This window comes from Tyto alba, unplaced genomic scaffold, assembly GCF_018691265.1.
Source record: "Tyto alba isolate M040663 unplaced genomic scaffold, T.alba_DEE_v4.0 Super-Scaffold_2, whole genome shotgun sequence".
In the NCBI taxonomy this organism is placed as follows: Eukaryota; Metazoa; Chordata; class Aves; order Strigiformes; family Tytonidae; genus Tyto; species Tyto alba.
In genome coordinates this window covers 83,235,071-83,253,344 of record NW_024881282.1, presented here as the reverse complement: position 1 = coordinate 83,253,344, position 18,274 = coordinate 83,235,071, and the positions used below count along the sequence as shown (strand labels likewise).

At 43.2% G+C, this 18,274-nt stretch overlaps 1 protein-coding gene across 2 annotated transcripts in view; it reads right to left on the bottom strand.

Moving 5' to 3' along the window:
- Window positions 1-8,379: 8,379 nt before the first annotated feature.
- Window positions 8,380-18,274, bottom strand: part of SEPHS1 (selenophosphate synthetase 1) — a 25,512-nt gene continuing 15,617 nt past the window's right edge. For both annotated transcript variants that reach the window (XM_032985862.2, XM_032985861.2), the window contains exons 7-9: window positions 16,781-16,880; window positions 15,015-15,227; window positions 8,380-9,717 (exon numbers count right to left, since the gene is read on the bottom strand). In XM_032985862.2, coding sequence (XP_032841753.1) covers window positions 9,503-9,717; window positions 15,015-15,227; window positions 16,781-16,880 — 528 coding nt within the window. In that variant the 3' untranslated portion in view covers window positions 8,380-9,502. The remainder of the gene's footprint in view (window positions 9,718-15,014; window positions 15,228-16,780; window positions 16,881-18,274) is intronic.

Sequence of the window (18,274 nt, the reverse complement as noted above, 5' to 3'; positions counted from 1 at the left end):
AGGCACAGACCACGGCTGAGGCTGACACAGATATTTATCTCCTATCTCTGAGGAGACTGTCAGAGCTTGCCTCGTCCCTCCATGAACCAGTTTGGAGAGATTTTTATTGGCCCTACCATCACCCCAGAGTGGTATCGGTATCAGAGGGTGTTTCCCAAGTACCTCATTTGCACTGATGTCTTCAGACTGAATCAGACCTGCACCAGAAGCAGGGTATTGTGCTGGGTGGACTTTCTGTCCATCCTTCTGGGACAGTTCTGGTGCTTTTGAGTAAGAAAAGAGGGGAAGGAGCAAAAAGAGTCACAGCGCAGCACCTGGGAGGGGATCGGAAGGGAGGAAAAAAAAAGCCCAGAGGGGAAAACCTGGGGTGGGGAGAGGGGAAAGAAGCATAAATAATGAGCAGCTGCAAACAGAGGGTTTAAAAAATAAACTGTAAGAGGCTTGGTATTCCTCTGAAACTGAGATATGCTTAAAAGTGGCATATTCAGTGTACACTGCCCTTACCAGGCTCTCACCTGCCTTATTTAACACTGTGAGTGCATCAGCTGACACATTTGAAGCAAAGAATATTAAGGCACTGAAAACAGCCCCATAACTAAGACCTGCAGCACAGTCCAGATGATGATTTTCATCATCTTTGCACATGCCCCTGTTGCCACTGCACCACAGAGCCTCACCACTGCTGCAAAGCGGACTGCAGGTCCCCACGTCACGGTTCGGACCAGCTCGAGCTGTTGGTGTGAGAGTCAGTTCATCCTTCAAGCCCAATGCCATGAAGCAGATGCTGCTGAGAGGTGAGGTATCTCCTGCTGGAATTTGCTGTCCATTTTTCCTCTTTTCCTGGGCAAAGGGGGTTCATCTCTGACCAGGACAGAGCAGGGAGGAGAGGACAGAAGAGCTCTGAGGAGGATGAAAGTGGGAGGAAGGCAGTGAGCTGCCTACTCCAGGTCCAGCTTTGCAGGCTGCTCTCCCAGGAGATGGAGAAGTTGGGAACTTGGATGAGAGAGCCGGGAGAGCAGAGGAGTAGTCAGCTGAGGGCAGCAAACCCAGTAACAAATACACTGTAATAATATGTTCTGGATAGCAGCATCAGGAGTGGACGGAAATTATGCTAAGAATTTGCATGATTTTGCCAACCCCACGTATGAAAATAGATCTTCACACCTGCCAGTTTGATCATAAGCCCCTCACTCATGAGCAATCCAGCCAGGCCTTGATCCCAAACATGCACCACCAAGAGTAAGTCCCCTGTTGCTCCAGGCAGTCCAATGATGATAGGGTGTGCGCCAGAACTCTGCATCACAGCTTACTTCAGGAAGCTTAACTTCATTTTGCAACAGGTTTTGCTGGAATCCAAAATAACGTGTTGATGGATCACTCAGCTGTCAATACACTAAGATTCATGTTAGTGCTACAGATAAACAAACGCCAAGGCACGGATAGGAAGTGCTTCTGAACTTAACTTGTACCCCAAAAGCTGATTCCCTTTAAAACTCAGTGGCAAAACTCCAAATGATTTAAGTAAAAATGTACCAGAGCAGGTTTACATACTCTGGTTGTAGCAGCTGCCTGGACTGGGGTGCATTCCTGTTTATGGCTCTCACGATCAGTGGTTCCACGTTCGCTCGGTGGAGTCACTCTCCTTGGGGGCTACAGCAAAACATAGGCCGTTCACAAAAGTGGGATGAACAAGGTTAGGAACCCAGAAGAAAACCTCTCAAAACGATTTGGTGTAGTCACAGAGGCAAGGGAACAGCCACTATGAAGGGACAACTGGCAGCAGTGGTGACAGCACCCAGCCCTTTGTTGTCAACAAAATCAGACCTTTGGCTCCTGAGCTATAGGAAAACTTAGTCATAGGTAAACAGAAAGTTAGTGAAAGTCCCTCAAATCAAATTCAAGTGAGGGGGAAGAGAAAGAAGAAAAAAAAAGTAACTAAAGTAACAGTTTTATTACCAAAGTTCTAATTATAACTGCACTGAAAGGGCTATTTATAATTGAGATATCTGCTGCAGTTGCCTTCACAATCCAAACTGAAACAGGAACCTGAATAAATCTACATCTGTTTCAAAATTCATGTAAGAGTCCCACTGAAAAGGTAAAGCAGAACAATGCTACACATGCCAATTCTGACATGGACCTGTTTGCAATGTAGAGATTTCTTCCACTGGTATGTGTTTGACAGCATCTTATGCAAAGGTGTCTTTCATACCTGAAAAGAATAAACAAAAATTAGCCAGTGCTTTTGCTGTCTTGATTTAGGAGTTTGAGAATGAAGATGCTTTTATACATACATAATGCACACTTACATACTTATATGTGTGTGTGTGTATGTGTGTATATATATATATATATATATATAGATGCATTTTTAAACAACAAGAGCCTCTAAAAACTAATTTCTCTGTGCATTGAATATAATTATTCCTTTTTACTTGTTGCTTCTCTGGTAATCTTGATAATACTACTGGTAACAGCCAGTAATACTGGCTTGTGCAGTAACTCCCATGGCACTGGACCACCCTGTTATATTACGCCCCAGAAAGGCTGAGGATACCTCATCTACCTCGGCACAAAGGAGCGGGTGGTTGAGGTGACTGCCCTTTATCTGTACCCTCGTGTTAACACAGTCCACAATCAAACTTTAATACAACAAAAGCTTGATCTCGGGCATTGCTGGCACCACTGCGGGCTGCAGCACTGAGGACCACGCGGTGACATCTGTGGCACGATGGCTGGTTGTGGTGTAGCCACACGCTCTAAAAGCAGAACCGTGTGGACACACGAAAAATCCTGTTCTTTGCATCTTAATCTTATTTGTATTAAAAAAAAAAAATAAATAAAAAACAAACTCAAAAACAGTCCAGAGTGAAAAATTTTCAAATCTGTTGATAAGCTTCACAAAAGTACAGACTGAATCTCATGAACCTGGGAAAAGAAAGGAGGGAGAGATTGTCTTCATTAAGAAAACCAATGGTGGCATTCATTGTTTTATTAAAATTAATGGCATTTAAGAGGGGCTGTGTCTTTGCAAAGTATTTTTACAGCTATGTCTGTCAGTTTCCTGAATTTTATAAAACATTTTTATACAGCTGTTTTGCATTTGGCTTTTAGTTTTAATGTTTTCTGTTCATTAAATCACAAAACTAATAAAAACTAAATGATCGAGATTTCTTCAGCAGTACAGGAACCTTCCTAATGCACAGTGTTATAATTTAATAAGCATTTCAATTGACTATTAAAATCCACATTATGATAAAAACTGTAATTTCAAAGATGAGGTCTTCTGAAAGCTTAATTTACTGTGGTAGGAAGCAGCAGCTGCTCCAACTCAGCAAAATTAGCTTTTTTAACTTAGATGCCAGGGAAAACAGATGTAGATGAGACAATAACTAGAACAACAACAAAATCCACCACCACCGCGCAGGTTAATTTCTCATCACCAAACGATTCAGGCAGGGTTTCTACAGCTACATTATCAGTGAAAGGGAGGCAAAGGAAAATGTGAACCCAGTGGAGAACAAAATAGAGGGACATAGCGACAAGGGACATGGAAAAGGTCAAGGGTTTTGGTGACCTCTCCGCCTTGGGCTTTGCTGGCATGGTCTGTTCTCAGCCTCCCTGTGCTGAGCAGCGAGGGCTGGGGCTGCAGAGCATCGCCTGCACTGCAGAAGACTGAGCTGGAGACCACTGAGGCAGGTTGGGCATTTTCAAGTCCATGGGACCGTGTGGGATTTATCTACAGGAGCCAGCGTGACTGCAAAGCTGCTCTCTTGCTTGGTGCCAGGAGAGGTTCCTCATGACTGGAAAAATGTAGCTGTCTTCACAAAGGACAAGAAAAAGCATCAGGGGATCTCAGACTCCAAAACCATTATGGAGTAAGCCCTCCTGGATTTGCTGTGTCCACATACACCGAGGGCCAGCTGGTCGGGAACAGCCAGCACAGATTTGGCAAAGGCAGACCGGGCCAACCTCCTCACCTCCTGGGATGGAATGGCTCTGCAGACTCAGGGAGGGCAACATGCAGCCTGCACCTTGGCCTTAGGAAGGCTTTTGCCTTCCTGGGACAGGCAAACTGTCGTGTTGGGTGGAAAACAGGCTGAGCTGCCGGGCGCGAAGGGCTGCGATCGGCAGACGAAGCATGGTTGGCTGCCGGCGGCATCCCTCAGCATTCGGTAGCGGAACGGATGGTGGTGTAACCCCGTGTTCCTGACCCAGGGCCAGGAGGGAGCCTCGGGAAGCTGGCTGATGGCACCGAGCCGGGGAAGCAGTCCTGACCGCTGAGGGCAAGGCTGCTGCTCGCAGGGACCTCGGCAGGCAGGTTGGCAGGAACCCCCCGGGAGCTGGGCAGAGTGCCGTACCTGGCACGGGGTAACCCCGTGCCGCCGGAGAAGCCGGGTCCTGCCTGCAAAGCTGCTTGGCAGGGAGGGACTTGACGGAGGGGTGGGATACGAGCCAGCAGCGTTGAGCTTGCAATGAAAAGGGCTGACGGCACGCTGGGCTGCACTGGCAAAGGAGTGGCCAGAGGGCCAAGGGAAGCGGTTCTCCCCCGCTGCGAGGCAGTGTGTGAGATTACATCTGGACACGGTGCCTGGTTTGGGGCTCCCCAGCACAGACACTGACATCCTGAGAGCCACTAAAACAAGGGGGCTGAAGCACGTGATGCACAAGGGAAAGCTGAGAAAATAGCTCAGCTTGAAGAGAAGGCTCCGGGGAGATCCTACAGCTGTCTGCAAGTACCTAATGGGAGGAGACAGAGAAGACAGCCAAACTCTTCTTGAAAGTTTACAGCAAAATTAAGAGACAATAGGCACAAACTGCAGCAAGAAAATATCCTGTTAAAGAGAAAATTCTGCAGAATGGAGATGGCCAAACACTGAAACGGGGGGGTGCAGAGCGACTGTGAAATGTCTGACCTTGGAGATATTCAAAACCTGACTGCACACAGGCCCAAGCAACCTAATGTGACCTCAAGATTCTCCCTGATTTGGACCAGGAGACTGTAAGACATCTGTCCCAAAGAGAATTCTGCAAGTGCAGCTATGGTGGTAGGAGCATCCCCCAGCTGACCTACTACAATAAGGAATGTGCATCTGAACACAAATCTATTTTACCTTAGAAATATCAGGACCATTTTTCCGTTGTTAGTATTTCCCCCTCTCTGAAGGCTGGAGATGAGGGGCAACAGCTTTTTCATGCCTTAAAAAAACACAACAGAAAGTATGTCAACAATGCAAGTAAAAGCACAAAACAGCACTGGTGGGAGTATCAGCATCAGCTTAAACACGTCTTGGGTGACAGAAGACGTAGTGCCGTGGTCCAGAGATGGGGCAGGCAGTGAGGTACATACCTGGAATCAGTCTAGAGCAGCAAAGCCTGTGCTGAAGTGCTGAAGTCTGAGCTGCTGCTGCTGGAATCAGAGGACGCCAGGTTAAAGCTAGTTTAGACACACTTGGAGGAAATCCTCCACGTGGAGGGCACACGGTGCGTCGAGAGGCAAGTTGAACACAAGCCTTCCACAAAAGCTGAGGGCTGTCTCTAGTTCCTGGCCTTGGCTGAATTTCAAGCTTTGGCCAAGTCCAAACCACCCGCTGAGGCACTGCAGCCCGGTGAGAAACGGGCTCGGGGCTACAGCTGTCCCTCAACTTCTGAGCCGCGGGCGCCCACCCGCTCCTAAAGACACAGATGCTCTCAGAAGTACCTGAAGTAAGTCTGGATCCATCACAGCCAGCTCTAAGAGTTGAAAACCCCCCAAGCTCTTCCTCCATGGAGGGCTCTTGCTATCAGTTGGTGAGCTGGTAATGCAGAGGTCTCCTTCACAGACACGTTGCTCCTGTTGAGGTCCTACAGCTCCCCAAAGGGATCCCCCTTCCCACCCAGCCTGGGAAAAACACCTATCCAAAGGCTAAGAGGATATTTTACTACCTTTCCTCTCTCCGAGCACCGGCCACAGAGGTTACCAACCACATCTTGTGGTCAGAATGCAGATGTACACCCAGAAGGCGACTCTTCCCAACTGTTTGCCAGACATTCAGTGAAAAAAATTCAGTAAAACAGTAAGTATTGGCCATCCTGCCCATCCACTCCCCCCACAGCCACTCAGGTTTGCTGCCCTCTCACTGCAGCGTTTACACGAATTTTCATCACATCTCCTAAGTAGAAAAGGGTCAGTCCTGAATTTCTAGCAAAACATGAAATCAAAATAATACCTTAAAAAAAAAAAAAAAAACAAAAACAAAAGGACAAAACTATTTTGACCTTATATACTGCCACAGATAATTTTAAGTGTTATTTTTCCCTGATGCAGGGGAAAAGCAAAAGGACGAGGAAACCAACATAGAAAAGAGAGGTATCAGATACTAGCTTTTCCAGAATAAACACTACTTATCAAATTGATTATGCTAGTGAATATTCCGATTAGTAAATTCCTTCTTTTTAATCCCCACTGTTCTCACAACGTCCATGGAGTCTTACAAGCAGCCTTCTCACACAGACTGAGGGATGGAAGCTGCTGCATGCAGAGGTACCTGTGTACATTGCATTTGTATAAATGACAGGACACAGCTAATAAAATCAACTGTCCGCTGTTGCTCTCTCATGGCTTTTTGATGCCATCATCTCAAAAAACTTCGTTTAAAACAGAGATCTTTAAGTGTCCTGCCTAAAGGTGCACAATTTAGGACTTGCTGGCCCAGTACAATACACCCTCCTACAGCTTAGGCTTAATCTACAATCTCTTATTTAGCAAAACAAATGACAAAACATCTTACACAAATCACCGCACTCCTCAGCTGATTAGGTGATGCCAACAGAGGATTTCCCAACTCCTTTCGGTTGTAAATTCCAGCCATCAGGAAACATCAGGAGAGGCTTCCCCCTCCAGCTCACCCCAGAGGGGTTGTGCTCCCAGCTGGCCCCAGCAGCCCCGAAGGGAACTTTTCCTCCCAAAATCCGGGTGAAAACGGCCCCTGACCTGGGGGCTGGCGAGATGGGTTAAACCGCCTTCCTCCGTACACCCTTCCCCTTGAGGAGGAACCTTCCACCCTTCGAGGCACGGCACGGTGTTGGCTTCACACCTGGCTGATGAACTAATCAACGTAAGTGAAAAAAACCCCCTGATATCCACCAATTAGTACTTTGTTCTGCTCAGGGTAGACTTCCACACTGTCGAGCACCAGTTTAAAATACAACAGAGCTTTGTAACGAGTACCTTCCCGCAGCAGTCCTCAACTGCTTTGCGCGCATTTGATCTAGTTAGGATTTTTTAATCTAATAAAATAACCTGTGTAGTAACAGTGCTGTCCATGACCATAAAGAAAACGAACAGAAGCCTGCTCCATGGTTTTGTATCAGAGTACAGAACAAACTTCACAAAACGGCAGAAAAATAAGGAATTAAATCAGTATGTCTTGCACAGACAACTTGGGTTTTGATGCTTTATTTTCAGAACTGCTGTAGAAAACCTACCTTTTTTTTTCTTTTTTTTCCCCAAAGCAAAGTCAGAAACTCAGTTACTGCTTTGAAGTTTTGTGGTGAACACGCAACTTGCAGACTTCTCCGGGAAAAGGAATGTGAGGTTCTGCATGGTTTAGGCTATTCACAAGGGGAAAGAAAAAAACTCTAGCTTTGCAAAAGCTGTCTGTTGAGAACACTGCTGAGGAGAAAAAAGATGAGCCAAGTTTTGCCAGAGTCCTCACTAGGAGCAAGACAGGAGATTTATACCTTGCGTGATGCACAAGAGTGGTTCATCTCTAGCGACTCATTTTTCATAGACAGAAGCCCTTGTAACTCGTGCAGGCAGCAGTAACGATTATCCAAGATTTTCTCCTTCCTGGACTGAGAATCAAGGAGCGAATTCCAGGATCTGGGGAAAAAAAGCTTACAAAGAGCTGGTTTGGTGAAGCGCGCTCGGTCCTGTTGGGCAGAAGAACGGCGGGGCGTCTCGGCAGAGCAGGGTCAGCAGCGAGCCTGCTGCGCCCGGGCAGCTTACCGTGCGCCGGGGCAAAGACGGGCTTCTGCATCCGTTCCACTGGCAGGGCGGCTCACGGACCCTCGTCTAGCTTACAGCGGGCACAGCCAGGAGGACTTGCAGAGGAAACAATTCAAAAGTGTTGCATACTTTGTGCTGATAAGTAAAATAAACAAAATAAAGTGGATAATATACTTGGAGATAACCTACTTGCCCCCAACTTCGGCATGCAGGCAGAGATACTCTAGATTACCACTGGACATCACAGCTTGCAGAATTGACCAAAGGAGTACTAATGACTATCACTATAATTGCACTTGCAATAAAATAAAAAAAACGAGGATTTCTCCTCTTTCCAGTTTGCAATTCACCTAGGAATCAAAAAAGTTCATGCACTTATACAAGAGCAATAAAAAAAAAATTAAATATTTATTTTGAATAACAAGCTTAAGTTCAAGCTGCAATGTTGGCAATGTAGATTTTAAACACAGATCACAAAAGCGTGCAGAAAACTGTATCTGAGCAAAGAACAAAATACTAAAAATTATACTAAACAGCTGCTGATTTTAAAGAAACAAAGAAGGCTTGTAATCACTATACAAAATATAAAATGTATTAAACACTACCATCCACAGAACAGAGGTTTATTTTAGTTTGATTATATTTAAAAATTATTTGTGTAGTTATTTATATAGTGAATTGTAAATGAATATTATACAGTAACCTCCTTTTGGTCTGCAACACCTTTGTTGCACTATAGCACATCCAATCACATTGCAAAAAAAGAATTCTTTTTCCTTACTATCAATAAAGAAAACAATCATTGATAATACAGTAAATATTGTCAGGTCTACAAATAATGAAATTAAAAATGACTCCTTCGACTCTGAAGCGCTTTTCATGCAAAGTCAGCACCTGCTCGTTTAAACAGAGTGTGCTACCAAGCAATGTCCAGGGTCGTAGATGTTCTTGTTAAGACTAAACCTTACACCAAAAAAAAAAAAAAAAAAAAAAAAAAAAAAAAAAATTAAAAAAAAAAAATCAAAGATTGAATGTAATCATGCAACCCTCTTACTACTGGGTATACCCACTGTGTCGCTTATCAATTTATTGCCTTTCTGGAATATCACTCAAGGCATCAAAATTAGACTTATGATAAATATACATATAATGAAAGGACACAAACTGCTATTTGACACTACTACCGGTAATGTCTGTGCTACGTGAAAGCACCTTTAAAAAGAGCCTATGCGGCAAGAGATAAGTGTCTAAAGATTCAAAATGAATCAACAGTATTGGATAACAATATAATTCTCAACTCAGAAGCTGCCTCAAGATTAGGTGCATCTTCAGTTAATGTAACAGGAAAAAAAGGCAATGGATTTTATTTTATTAATTGTATCCACTCATAAACTGACCTAAGGCCACCAGATGTGCAGACACAACAAGTTTTCTTTTCTTTTTACAGTTCTTTAAATTGTAGGATGATAAAGGAATAGATCTATTTAAAAACAAACAGCTATTTCATCTATATTAAGAGGTGGCACCAGGCGTCGGGTTCACGTTCTGAGTGGCCACCTGTGGTGCAACTTCAATGATTCGTGGTTTGTCTATAATTCTGGCTGTGCGGTTGCCCTTCTCTACAATGCCGATAATCCACGCTTGGTGACCTTCGCCGTATTTTGGAGACTTGATCTCGGCACAGAAACGTGCTGCCTGTTCTCGTGGTAAACAGATGAGGAGGCCTCCTGCAAAGAAAAATAAGCAGGGCATTAAAACGTCTGATTGCAAAGCATTTCAACCTTGATCTACCAAATCCCTATTTAGTCAAGAACTTGGTGACTTCAGTGGGTTCTGCTGAACTGCGAGGACTCCAAGGTAAGACACGGTGGAAGTCTGAGCTCTTGCTTCACCGAACGGAGCTTGTGCCTGAATTCAGTGTTCAGTGGGTATGTCAGTGAAGCCAAACACACACAAAAGATGCTGGCAAAAGGACATCATACTGATGCCAACAAACGACATACTGAAACAACACTAGCACTGTAGACTTCCAGAGGACTGTAAAGTGCCTCTACACAGAAACATTTTGGCTAGAAGTCGTATTCAGGTACCTATAAGCACATATTGGTGGCAGCTGATTCTGCAAGTAATCCCCTTGCCTGCAATGAAATCATTCATCAAAGCAGGGACTATTACCAGAGAATGCAAGAGGCAGAAAATTAAACACAGCCTTGATGCAGTGCTCCCTCTGACAGTCCTTCTGACCCCTCTGAGAATTTTCTAACCTTTTATAGCCCTTCCTGTAAGATTTTTTTCACATTGAAAAAATATTTTATTTACTCATGAATGCTTTTCAGAAGCAGCAGAGTAACTAGTTAGGAAGTTTGCCATTCTGTTATTGAACCTAAGAACACTTCCATTCCAAGAATCCCAAAGCACTGGAAAAGGTGGCTTGGCAAGTGAATTTACTAGAACGAGTTTCACTGTCAGCTCTGACACAAATTTCCAGGAGGCTCTGACCAAATCATTACATGTTTTAGTGCCACCCCATATTACTATTCAGCTTCTCTCTATCCCTCAACTTTTTTACATTTATGCTATCACGCAGACATCTGAAGCACTGCAACACAGAGCAGCAAACTCATCTGCAGATGCCTAAACCTCAGAGCTTTCTACGCTACACGCAGTCTGTGCAGCTCACACCTGTATGCTGTGCTGCATTCTGACACGCGGCGCCTCTTGTAAGGGATGTTAAAATATCATCTCCCGCTGTAAAATGTTTGGAGAACACAGGCAAGAGTATATTCATTCAAACAGGAATTTGGGCACATGCTGGGGCTTGTTTACTCTTGAAGAGTTATTTGACCCAAAGTCTTCTTGTCGGGGCGAAGGGCATCAGCCAGCGGCCCAAGCCATGCCACCAGCTCTGAGCCAACCCTGGGGCCAAGGGCCACCTGCTGACCCGGCCACCCTGGGCTCAGTGCCTCCTCCTCCTCCTCTGTGGATCTTAGACAGCTTCTTAGGACCTTGGGTGCCTTTATATTTGCTTTTCCAAGCAAAAAGTCCTCTCGGTGGTGACTAAAGACACTTTTAATTTAAGGCTGTGAGGAAGAAGCAGCTATTGAACATGAGAAATTATTTATAAGTATATGTGAAAGTGTGAAAGTTACTTTTTAGGTTCTGTATGAAGCAAATGACTGTACCATCCAGAAAAACACCCATCTCTGATATTTCTGAACATAACATCCTGGTACTTCCACCAAAACCAACAAAAAAACCCAGAAACTTGAAAGACAGTGTTTAAGCTACTCTACATGTAGCAGACAAATCAATTGCAAAGGAATTACGTGCTCTTCCCATGGAAGGCTCTAAATCAAATTGAAGAGAAACTTATGTCATGGTGCAGGTGAGTCAGGGAAGAGATTTACAGCTTGTAGTGCACAGAATGTGCTAACTAGCCAGAAGGGAGGAGTAAAAGTATGGTGAAAAAGGAAGTAAGAAAGAGCAGAAGAGTAACCTTCTCCACATACTCTCTTTCTGCAATTTTGTATCACTGGTACGCATACCCTGTTAACATTCTTTGGCATGATCAGAAAAACGTACAAAATCCCAGATCCCAACCAAAAGTCACTTTCCACCTGCTGGCTGCATCCTACAGACTGATCACTAACTCTTAATAGAGGCTACAGGCTACTCTTTATCAGGAGTAGGACTCCCACCTGCAGGCATTATAATTATTTCTCTGGGAGATTGACCAGTCTCTCTAATCCTGTGGGTAAATCCTTATGGTTTTCCACTATGTACGCTATTCTATGTTACTGGCCTTCCCAGCCGCTCTGAGTTGTCCCATGGACAACTGCAGGTTGTTTTCACCTGTGCAAGGTCACAGCCACCAGTTGTTTAAGTGGGTGCAACGTGCCTGTGGAAAATGAAGCGGCGCTGCCACTGCACACCATGTCACGGTGTACGAGGTTTTTGAGGAATGCATCGGCCATCGCTGAAGACAGAGCAAATGGGCTGCAGTTGGAAATGAACAAATGGCTGTGGTGGTTTGAGAGCGGGCTGCATGCTTCCTCTGGAGGTTGAAAGGACATAAATACTTGGTATCTGTCCTGGCTTACCTTTCTAAAAATCTAAGGGGTTTTTGGTAGAAGGTTTTGAACGCTGTTGGTTTCAACTGTTCTAGAACAAGCAGAGAACTGGACAGAAAACTTCAAAAGCAGACCAGACAGAGCTTTGCAATTAAGAGCAGATACAAACAGTTAATGAATCCATGCCTTCCTAATGGCTTTCTCCCACAACTACTAACAAAAGGATGAGAACATTAGACTTGCCTCTTGTCACTCACTAACAAAGTCTTTCTATTCTACCCATCTATTTCCACAAAATATGCGCAAACACCACGCTGTTGAGATACCTCTACTGCACTAAGAAAGTAGGCAACACCAGTCAACAGTTTAGTACAAGAGGACAGGCAAAGACACACACATGCATGAATAGCCCATGTGGAGTAACTCTGTAACTTATTTCTGCAAACAGACAGTCTAATAAACAGGATTAAGTTTTCTGAAATTAACTACCCAATTGCAACTTCAACCTTTAGCAAAGAGTTTTCTAAAAGAGAGCACAAAATCATGTGAAACTGCGATTTTAAGAAAATACACCATAAGCAAGAGTGCACAGAGGATGGAACAGATGACAAAACAGATCTTTCCAACATTGACTTTTGTCAACAGGTGCCCAGCAAATGCACACTGGAAAAAACCCAACAGTCTTAAAATCCATTCAAATCGTTTTCCAGTAAATTTCTCATTGCCTGCCCACTCTGCTGAAAAACATCTGCTCACAAATGGAGAAGCTACAGACAGAGCATTCCTGGAAGTTTAAGACAGCAGAGAAAGGGTGTTTCTGTATTACAGTACGAACAGCCCGGAGCAGCCCCCCAGAATGCATCCTCACAAATGGATATAGAGGTGCAGCAAGGCAGATGCTTGCCTTCATATAAATCAAGCCCAGGACACCAAGTGTGCAAACAGCCTGACTGGGTGTGAATGCTAACGAGCTCTCCCAGCACTCCCTGCCCAAGCTAATACACACTGCTGCAACGTGTCAGGCTATCAGCTTAAACCTAAAGCCTATGGGACTGCAGTTACATAGCTTTCAGACCAGTGTTATTGTGTCCACGTGGCTATGGATCTTTCTAATATTTGGCCGACAAACTGCCCTGTAACAAATCCCTATAGCCACCTCTAATGTGAGAAATGCAATGCTGTGATGAAATCAAATATCCATGTTTTGAGGCACCCAAAATTCACAAATAACCAGATATGTCTTGCTGTTTTTTCCATCATCATCCATCTATGTTGAAACATAAGCTGTTCAGTGTTTCAAAGATACCTCTTCCTCTCCTTCCCAAAAGAGAATCTGAAGTCAGTTGTTTTCCACTTCCAAGTATGTCACATCAGTGTGTACCTCCACACCGTTTCACATTCCTTCGGTGAAAAGACAGAATTGGATATCCCCAGGGTTCAGGATGGTCAGCTCTGAGGACTCAAGCGCTCGGTTTGCAGCTAAACCATTCCCATGCCAACTGTTATACAAACCTCTGCCACAGCCACTCACCTGAAACAGCATCTTGCAGTTCCAGCTCTGTGTCTGCATTTTTTCAGACTCTTTGCAAGTGATAACAAATGCTACTAGCACTCTGGTTATGTGGACTCCTGTGTAGTAAGAATCTGTCTGGTGCTACCAACCTTACTGACACAGCTTGCCAAACTGCCACCAGATATTTCTGGTTTCTGCTGACTGATGCTGGATTTGAACTCTTGAAAGGGTTCACGTATCATATCCTATTACAAATCATCTGAGCCACACAGCCTCTGTAGGACAGAGCGTCTGTTTAAACACAGATGGCCAAGGAACAATTCAGCAGATCATGGTAAGTTGTGTATTCACTAGGGGAAAAGTTTATGGCTCTCACTGTGATGCTTCTTCCCAGATCTTTGGATGGTTTTGCTTCAAGGGGCCCCCTCTGTTGCAAGCTAAAGAGAACTTGGATAATACTTTTGGAGAGCAGGAAGAGGGTGGGGAAATGAGATAAGAGAAAAGACAGATTGGTTGTTACATCTTCTCCATTTCCCAAAGAGAAAGAAAGGTCAGATTAAAGAAGAAAAACAAAATGGAACAGGGCAGAAGATTTAAGGGAAAATTAAGTATAGACACTTCCAGCAGAAGACAGTGAAGAACAGTGCTAGTCAGTAAAGTGGCCTACACTTAATAACAAGGCAACTTCAAAAACATCAGAAGTTCTTATGACTCGATGACTGTTTGAACGTTTGTCCATAGCCTGATTCTCAGTACATCTCTGTTGTATTCATTGTTACTGCAAGTGGCAGTGTTATTAGAGAACTCAAGTTATGAAGTATTTTGGTCAGAGACCAAATTTTTTTTTTTTTTTTTTTTTTGCTGCTAGTCACAGTCCCTTAAAATCAGATTTCATAAACATAAGGGAAAAAAAAAAATCTATATTGTTGGATGTCTGTATGCTGTGGACAGAGGAGGCCTCAGTTGCCAAGACTGGCCCGTTCCGCACTAAACTTCACACATATTCATAATGAGAAACAAAACACCACCCATTTGACTGACAAACCTACTGCAGACGGCTTTACCTTTGAGAAAACTGTGTTAGCTGTGATGGGATTTTCAGATATTCACTGCTGTGAAGTTAACAGCTAAGGGAAAAATAGGTTTCAAAAGAATTCAGAATTATCGCTAACTTCTAACTGCAAAATGTTCCAGATACACCAAGGATTCTTATAATAGTGTTTCATAAGGACACAGAAGGTATTCCGAATAGGATGGTGGTTTGGAGTTAGGCTGAAGAAGTTAATTGTGAACAGCTGTGTGGCTAACGCTCATTAGCTTGTCTATATGCCAAATCAACTGTGATTTTGAATGCAAAGCACAGGATTTGTACATTTGAAATGTTATTAAATTCTAACGTGGAGGTGCAGGCAAAGAAGAGGGTGGTAAAACTGTCACCTACCTGAAGTCTCTGGACAAGTCCCGTGCATGAGGCCAAACATATTGCCACACGCCTTACTGACAGCAGCCATCTTAGCAAGAACAGGAAGGTTATGAATAACAAAGGACACCTCATTTCGCTGCTGCTTGGCCAGGTTTTGTGCGTGCCCCAGGATTCCAAATCCTGTGATGTCTGTAGCTGCATGTGCATTGAAAGTGTGCATGAGTCCAGCAGCTGCAAGAGATGGAGGAAAGAAAAAAACAAAACAGAAAAAAAAAATATCAGGAAATGCAGTGCTTCAACAATATTGTGCAGTTTGAATGAAGTTGCATACCCTTAATTTGAATCAGGTTAGGTTACTGTCTAAATAAATAAAATAAAATACAAAAAAAACCCCATGCCTGAAGGGAACTGGAATTCACCAATACTGCATGTAACCCCTAAAAAAAAAAAAAAATCAACTTGTATTTAAGGTATTAAATCATGCTGCAAATCCAGCACCAAAGTTATGAGCATGCTCTATTAGACACGTGCTACTAATTTATATTAGCAGTCTAAGAAACTGGGATCTGCTCCAGCTTCAAACTTCCCAGAGCTGAGGGCCAGAGAGGTTCTGAGCTCAGCTTTGCTTCATTAAGGGCAAGGACCAGTCCTTGGTCAGTTTTTTCACATCTCTTCCCCTGCCACTGTATAAAGTGATATATCAGAACTTAAATTCTGGGCACTTAAAGTTTAAGAGCTTAAGAAGAAAGACTGCAGGTTGTGCGGGAAGGGCCTCAGCTTCCCCACCTATGCATTCATGAAATTCTTGGGCATTTGCAACTACAGGGCCCTGGGTGGGAGAAGGGCACCTCTGCATGCAGGACAATAGCTCCAGTTAAGGATATTTAAACGTTGTTAAAGGTGCCTGACAGGAGTGAGTGGAGAAAAACAAAACCAAGAATGCTCTGCCCTTCTTTGGTGCTTCCTAACACGTGAGCAGGATCCCACTTCTTTTCCATAAGACAATCCTGGTCATTTATTTTTCCTAGAAGACTTTGTGAAAGAATGAAAAACCAGTAGGATGACATAACAAATAACAAATGAAAACTGAATAAATGGGAAAAGAGATATTTAACTATTCCTGTTCCTTCAACTGAGAAGTATGGCAACACCTAATTCTCTGCTCCTCCAAAGATATTTTGAACAAAGAAGGGAAATCCTGGATTAAAATTTGTATGGTAAAAGCAGAACCTTCTCCCTCCCAAAATTAAAAGAAAAAAAACACGCCACAAACCCACAAAAAGAGGAAAAAAAACCCAAACCAGGAAAGAAAACGTGCTCCATATTCCACAATTTGGGAAGCATATAACGTGACAACATTTAAAAAATAAAAATGTAAATTAAAGAGTACAAAAATGAAGATCTTTTCCTCTTTTATTCTACTTTGATTTTTTTAAACCTTATTACAGTCAAGCCACATGAGTTCTCCAGGCACAGAAGATAAGAAGGAACAAATCCAATATATTTCCCTTTAAAATATCCTCTAACTCACTTGGATGTTACTCACAGCACTCACATGAGTCATAATCATCTCCAGCAGCATTTGTGTTTTTGCTGTGTAATTAAAAGAGGGCGTTTGATTTTAATTTGCTTGCTTCACAAACACTGAACAGCAGAAAGATAGGGCAGAAGGGATAAAGCAGCTGTGTCACAGTTCCCCACAGCAGTGAAATGAAATTAAGTATGGAACTGGAAAAACCCACAATCTCCACTCCATCCACCCCACCACACACACGTTTTCTTACCTGTTCTGTTCAGTCGTGCCATATTCATCATTGCTTCCTGGTATGCTAGTTCTACATCTTCTTGTGTTACCACTAGTTTGATTTTATTCCACTTTTCTGGCTAATGAATGAAATAAAGATGATTCTTTTAGATTTTCAGCTGTATATTTTAAGGCACACCCTTACCACTTAAAATCCCTCATACAAAATGTACTTTATTTTTTCTAAACTCAGTTAAAGAGGGGCAAAAGGTTCAACAGTCAGAAGTACGTGCTTTACTCTGCTGTACCTAAGCCAAGATCATTTAAAGATCTGTTAGGCACTAAGCACCTCAAACCTTGATTTCAGCAGCAGAGTGGAGTGGAACAACCTACCCTAGGGCAAAGAACTCCTTCAAGGCAACTCGCTGGCTTGAGCTCCGAAGCCAAATGAAAAGAACTTTGTTGCTGGATGTTGAGATTTGTAATCTCTGGCTTCTTGGTGTTTTAAGAGAAAATTCTTGATTTCACATCTGGACACTTTGGTCAAGAAAGGCCACTGATATCTACAAGTCCAGGTCTGAGGAATGTATGCTAAGGCAGGATGTAATCACTCTAGTGAGTTAGGATTAAGGCAGTTTCATAAGCTTCCTTTACAGTTTAATACCAGCATCTCCTTCCACCCATTCTCCAGTGTTTTGTATGGACTCATGACTCCATCACATTCTAAGCAATGCTTTTCATCCCCAAACGGTCTCAGAACAATTTAGGAAATGGTACCTTTATAAAGGGCAATTGTTTCATTCAAAGCTGAAGTAATTCCAGATCCAGAATGAAACAAAGCAACCATTTAGCTATTAAGAGCAACACTAGAAACTGGTGTAATTTTCATTTTTGCAATGGAAATAAATTTACAGAGAACTGAAAGTAAACAAAAATAGTATTTTTGAAGCCACAATGCATACACTGCCATTCCATTGAATAAATGCATAGAACAAACTTCTTACTAAACCAAAAGTGCAAAAACTACTAAGAATTGGTACATGATGCTGCACTGGGGAAGGATCTTGTCAAAGAGGCTCTTAACAAATGAGCACTGTCTTTGAGGGGTGTAAGAGAGAATCCAGAAATGACAAGAGGGGGAAAGAATGGTCAGCCAAACCAAATCATTTATTAAAGAGCAAGTAAGTATAACAGTAAAATCAGAGTTTCTGAAATTAGGTTGAACTGGGTCTGACCAATTAAATAAAGAAGAGAGCAAGTAAAAAAAATAAATAAGGCTATGAGAGAGTGATTATTCTTACTGCGGGTAAGACTGGAAAACTTGAGTAGTCATTCTGCCTTAGTTTTCAAAAACATAGTTCTGAGGATGATCATGTGATGGAAACCAGTCAGATGATGGGAATGAGTATCACAAGTGAGGTGGAAGCAGAACTCAAGGCTGAGGCTAGAAGAGCCACAAACACAGGTAGGATACAAATTCGATGCAAATTCCTCTCCACTATAGCAATCAGATACTGGGGTTAGACAGGAAACA